The sequence below is a fragment of the Oreochromis niloticus genome, linkage group LG23 (assembly GCF_001858045.2).
Source record: "Oreochromis niloticus isolate F11D_XX linkage group LG23, O_niloticus_UMD_NMBU, whole genome shotgun sequence".
NCBI lineage: Eukaryota > Metazoa > Chordata > Actinopteri > Cichliformes > Cichlidae > Oreochromis > Oreochromis niloticus.
In genome coordinates, this window is record NC_031986.2 from 14511078 (window position 1) to 14517115 (window position 6038).

Here is a 6038-nt window from a genome sequence, read left to right on the forward strand (position 1 = left end):
GCCATCTTCTGTTTCAGTCCGTTATTACACTCTTAAATCCTACTACTTATTCCTGCGTCTTTTGTGATCTTACAAAGCTTCAAACGACGCGTCGACTATTAAATCAGTCGTCGACGATTTTGATAGTCGACGTAATCGTGACTAGTCGACTAATCGTGGCAGCCCTATTCAGCAACAAAGATGCCATCAAAAAAGTCACAGTCATCAGAGCAACATCAGAGAAACAAAGTCTAACCATGGAAGGTATATAGAAATATATGCATAAAAACACAAAAACAAAGAACATCAACAATGAGCACCTTTCGTTTTGCTGAAAGTGATATAGCTTTCTGTTCCCATCAACTGAAACCGCCAACATTTCAGGTGTGCATGCTGGGCAGCTGAAGCTGACATCACAGCACAGCTGCTCTTCCTCATCAAGAAAGCTGTGCTGCAGTGCAATCAACTATTACATTTAGGCAAAGATTACTTTCCATCCCTAAATGATTGACGGTCAGAAACTCTGACCTTGTTTCTACAGACAGCAGAGAGCTGCTGCCTTTCTGTGGGTATGATTTCATTTTTACCCATCACCCCAGTTAAATTTCACTGGGGTCTGTCTCATTTATATTCCAGAACCAACACTTTGAAGCACTTTTCTTTGTAGCTCAATGGAGACACACATTTATGATCAGGTCCCCCAGTTTCAGACACACTTGCACAAGCACACAGATGACCAATATCTCACACTGGTTTAACACACATCTGTCTGGGCTAAAGTACAGACATCGAACGCTATGACAGACCAAGGCAACTATGATCCTTGCAATTTTAGAAGAAGTCTGCTTGAAAGTAATCATGGACAGAATTCATGTTTCAAATTATTCTAAAAATGCACTTCAGCAAGTTTTTTTTTTTATAATGCCTACTAAAGATGTTTTCAAAGGGTTTCCCAGATATGGGTTATTTCTAGTCCCAGATTAAAAGAATAATTCAGTGAAGACCTCCATTTAAACAACTTTAATGATCTCTAAGAGTGCTGGCTACTTCAGCCAGAGACGTTATCAGATAATGACGATGAAAGGGTGATTAAAGTCTATAAAGAACATAAAATTTCATTTATTATTCATTTAATTCATTGTAACTACATAAGAGCCCAGCAGCAGCAAGCCCGGTGATTTGCTGGGGGAAAAAAGAAAATTAAAAACTCAAGATGACTTTCCTGAATAAAAAGGAACCCAGGACATTGCTCTGGAAAACAAACTTTGTGGATCTGGTACATGTAGCTTGTACATGTACATTAAACCCATACTTTTGTTTGCATTCATGCTGTACTCGTAAAATGACTCAGAGTAAAGGTGCCTAAATAATTTAAAAGCTATCTTAAATGCATTTTTTTAGACTACCATTATTTCTGACTTGGAAGGTTAGCCTGCAGTGCTTCACGTATGATTTCATGTTGTCTGCAGCACTAATTGGTGAAAACATCTTTGAGCAAAAATCTGTGAATCTGGTGGCAAATGGCCCTGTGGGGTGAGTCGTATATCTTATCCAATATTTACATACTCACAGAATCAACATCATATTAGCATCACCTCTCTATGCTGGCTATGGAGACAATTTATTAGATATGCAAGTTCACTGAGACTAGAGCACTATGGTTTAGTCTTATGATCCCAGTATGTCTGTATTGTCTCATCATGTTTTTTTCTTTTGAAATGTAGAAGATATTGTTTCATCAAAATTAGTAAATTTAGTAAAATGTCATAAAAGTACACAAATTTAGATCAACAATAACATCTAAGCTCAATTCTGCTTTGTGAGCACTACACACAGTATCGAAGCTATATTAAGTTATTTTTAATGAGATAATTTTTTTTAAAGCTGCCCTCATAAGTTGTTGTGATGTTCATTATTTCAGAATTCAATTGATGTTTAAGACCAACAGTTAAAGTCCAAAATCCTGGTGGTAAAAAAAGACCATAAAGACCATAAAACCACAAATACAGACGTGACTTTGGCTTTCATGTGACTTTCACGACAGGATGCATGTACTGTTGACTTGGAGCTCATTTACAGACCAGTCGATGCAGAAATATCAGGATTCACAGAAAAAGAAAAGATGCCTGTTCTTTCAATAGGCCAAAAGGACCTACAGTACTTCATTTTTATTACACACAAAGACAGAAGTTATACACAAACAAACAGTTGCAAAATCAAAATGAGAAAATATAATGAATAAAGACTGATCTGGATTACTCAAAATGAAAACAACAAAGAGAATCAAAGAAACAACGATGATTTAACACCCACATTTCATGTCCGCTTCACTTCTCTAAGCCCATACATGGCGTATAAACAAAAGCGATGCACTTACTTCCTAGAACTACTTTCTCTACTGACACCATTTTCTACATCTGGGTACAGTTTTAGGTTAATTATGTAATAACTTGCTCTACAACATGTTCAGGCGTGAACTTTTAATTAATATACCAAAAACAAAACAGAAAAACCTCACATCAAAATGATTAATACAACATTTTATCAAGGTCACTTTAAAATTTACAAATGCCTGCAGAGCCTGCTACAAATATTTTCCAACAGTGTGCACTGAATGGAAAAAACAAAACAAAACAAAACTGATGTCAATGAAGAATTAAATTCACAAATTCAAAATTATTTAATTATTTAAGTACACTTTGCTGTGCTCATTATCATCTCTGCATTTCAAGTAAATTGACTTGGTGTGATGATTTATCATACAGTGGCCCTTTATGCAGTACCTCTGTTCATCCTCTGCCTGAAAACACATTTTAGGTCATGTGTCTAAGTCTTTAAGTTCAAATAAGGATCATTTGGGACTCTGCCGGGTTCAACACAGCCAGTGGCTAGTAACAAAGTTGATCGGGAAATTGCTGCTCACCTTGGGCCGCTGACAGAAACAGATCCTCACTAATGACTTATTTGTTTCTGAAAATTCTGCAAGATAAAAACGAGGGAGTACCTTCAAATTCTCATTTTTCTAACGTCACATATTTGTCTATACAACATCTTGGTCTTCATTGCCATCTGCTGGATAGTTTGTACAACTACAACTAGTGATGATGACAGTAATAAGCAAGAAGCACTCAGGAAACCCAAACTTTAGCCAAGGCAGCTCACTCCCTGAGCAACATTTACTTTTAGAGAAATAGTATTGTATTTTGTGTATGTCCATTTTGTTGTCTTTCTTCTTCTACCACATACTCTAAAATTTAAAGTGTAGTAAAAATAACAGATTTTGGGGTCAACTTGAAAGAAAGGCAGATGTGAAATGTAAAAGTGGGGTCAGAGGTCAAGTGTGACATATTTAGAGACCCTGTATAATACTTCCCAATATTTGTTATTTGTTATCATTACAAAAAATGGCAGTAAGAAACATAGTTTAAATAGCATTATTATCACTATGACCTTGAGATTAATCTACTGGCATGTTGACCTCCTGAATTTTGAGTGTCACATAATTTCCCATCTGTCTTTTCCCTAAAAAAGCAGTTTCATCTTCTTCCTGAGTTTCTCTTCTGCAACGGCATAGAGGAAAGGGTTGATGCAGCTGTGCAGCAGAGCCAGGCAGTGGGTTGCAACCAAGGCTGTGTTTAACGACCTCCTCATAGCACAGTCATACGGCACCACATCAGGACTCAGCAGTATGTCTATCACCATGGTTATCTGGTATGGTGTCCAGAGGAGCAGAAACACAATCACGATGGTTATGATCACCCGCATGGCTCGGTGCTTCTGGAAACCACGAGTGAGCAGCAGCCGTGAAACAGTGATGCTGTAGCAGGAGATCATGACAATCGCAGGGACCAAAAAGCCAAAAACATGAATGAACCCCTGAATCGTGAGCCTCCATGCTGTAGAGATGCCGATGTCAAAGCTATCAAAGTGAATGAAAAGAGCAGGCACAGCAAGGGCACAACCGAAAACCCACACCACTGTGCAAAGGATCCTGCTGCAATTCTTTTGGTGACTCTTGAGTGTCTCCCTGGCGTGCACAATCACAAGGTAACGATCGATGCTAATACAGGTGAGGAAGATGATGCTGGTGTAGAAGTTTGCGTCCATGACGATGTGGAGGAGTTTCCAAAGGAAGTCTCCTAAGAGCCATCCTCGAGTTAGTGCTGCAATACAAAACTGAAGCGTTAAAGCCAGCAGTCCATCTGCTATGGTCAGGTGGAACAGGTACACATCTGATGGAGCCAAAATTTCTTGGCTGGTTCTGATCACCCATCCTACCAGCAGGTTTCCGAGTATGGCCAATACAGAGATGACTGTGAAGATGACACACAGGATCACAACTGCTGTAGGTTCCAGATCCACATATCCACATATTAAGGTATGCCGAACTGGAGAGAAGGATTCACTGGATTCGTTGTAATCATAGGAAGTATAGTTCCCAAAGAAATCATCTCCAAAGACATAGACAAATGACATGGCTGTGGACAGAAATAAAAGCAATGATTCAGCCAAAAGTAAATCTACAAAGAGGGGGAAAACAACAAGTTGCTGATTTTGACAGACCCCAAATTCTAACACACATCAACACTATCGTAGCGTAGGTGGGCATTTGGTGATGCCAGGATGAGTAAAAAAAGACAGGTGACAAGGCCCTGCTTACCTACTCACCTATGTGCAGCAGACGATCAAAAATTCACAAAGGAGACAAGAAAAACAGCAAAGAGAGCAAAAGGACAATAAACCCTGATTTCTCTGTGACATCCCTTTTTGTACTACACCAAGTAGAATTCGTGCAGATAGCAACAGCTTTGCAAACACATTTCCTGTTTCTGCCATATGTGTGAAGCAGGCAAGACTGGGTTTTGTATTTTGTAACTTAGCAATATTTTTGTAATTTAGTTTCGCTGTCTGGTTCCTCAAACTGTGAGGAACTCGAAACCAAACTAACTGGGAGAACACACAGCTGGAGAGAGAGATCACAACAACAAGAGGGAGACTGAGGACTTAAATACACATACACACACAGGATAACGAGGCTGGGCGACTATGGAGGACCACAAGAGGCACGCGCATCGAAATAAAGAATTCTGTGCTTAAATAATGAATTGTAGAATAAATTCTGCATTTGTAAATTCATTTTTGAATTCCAATTTAATAAACTGCAGTTCAAAAACCTTTTTCCATTTGCACTTTAATAAACTGCAGTTCAAAAACCCTTTTCCATTTGCACTTTAATAAACTGCAGTTCAAAAACCCTTTTCCATTTGCACTTTAATAAACTGCAGTTCAAAATCCTTTTTCCATTTGCACTTTAATAAACTGCATTTCAAAATCCTTTTTCCATTTGCACTTTAATAAACTGCATTTCAAAAACCCTTTTCCATTTGCACTTTAATAAACTGCATTTCAAAATCCTTTTTCCAATTGCACTTTAATAAACTCCATTTCAAAAACCCTTTTCCATTTGCACTTTAATAAACTGCATTTCAAAAACCCTTTTCCATTTGCACTTTAATAAACTGCATTTCAAAAACCCTTTTCCAATTGCACTTTAATAAACTGCATTTCAAAAACCTTTTTCCATTTGCACTTTAATAAACTGCATTTCAAAAACCCTTTTCCATTTGCACTTTAATAAACTGCATTTCAAAAACCCTTTTCCATTTGCACTTTAATAAACTGCATTTCAAAAACCCTTTTCCATTTGCACTTTAATAAACTGCATTTCAAAAACCCTTTTCCATTTGCACTTTACAGTTTTTTCTGATTGTTTAAGCACATTTTTTGTAACTATTGGCTATTTTTGCAAAACTCTACACACAAATAAGAAAACCTGTCACCCAATTATCAAAACATTGTAGTTCTCTTGCAAAAGCGAACACAGCTAGATTAACTCTTCACACCTTCGTAAAAATGGTGTTTCCGTATCAAACAGTACACACAAGCCATCGTCTACTAAGCACACAATGTGGCAACTGCACACTGATGGTATGAATACAAAACACATCTGACTTTTGCTTTCTCTGTGCACAAGGTAGGCCATGTCAGTTTGAGCTCAT

General features: G+C 37.8%; 1 protein-coding gene across 2 annotated transcripts; it reads right to left on the reverse strand.

The window, feature by feature from the left end:
• Nucleotides 1–2108: 2108 nt before the first annotated feature.
• On the reverse strand, nt 2109–5030 carry LOC109196745 (C-X-C chemokine receptor type 2-like). 2 transcript variants are annotated; one of them, XM_019351135.2, is made up of 2 exons: nt 4648–5030; nt 2109–4457 (listed from the first exon to the last, which is right to left on the reverse strand). In XM_019351135.2, the coding sequence occupies exon 2, from the start codon at nt 4453–4455 to the stop codon at nt 3502–3504; it is 954 nt and encodes a 317-aa protein (XP_019206680.1). In that variant the 5' UTR covers nt 4456–4457; nt 4648–5030; the 3' UTR covers nt 2109–3501. The 2 variants fall into 2 exon arrangements, with proteins under 2 accessions (XP_019206680.1, XP_025758564.1); XM_025902779.1 differs by having other exon boundaries at nt 4640–5030.
• Nucleotides 5031–6038: the final 1008 nt, after the last annotated feature.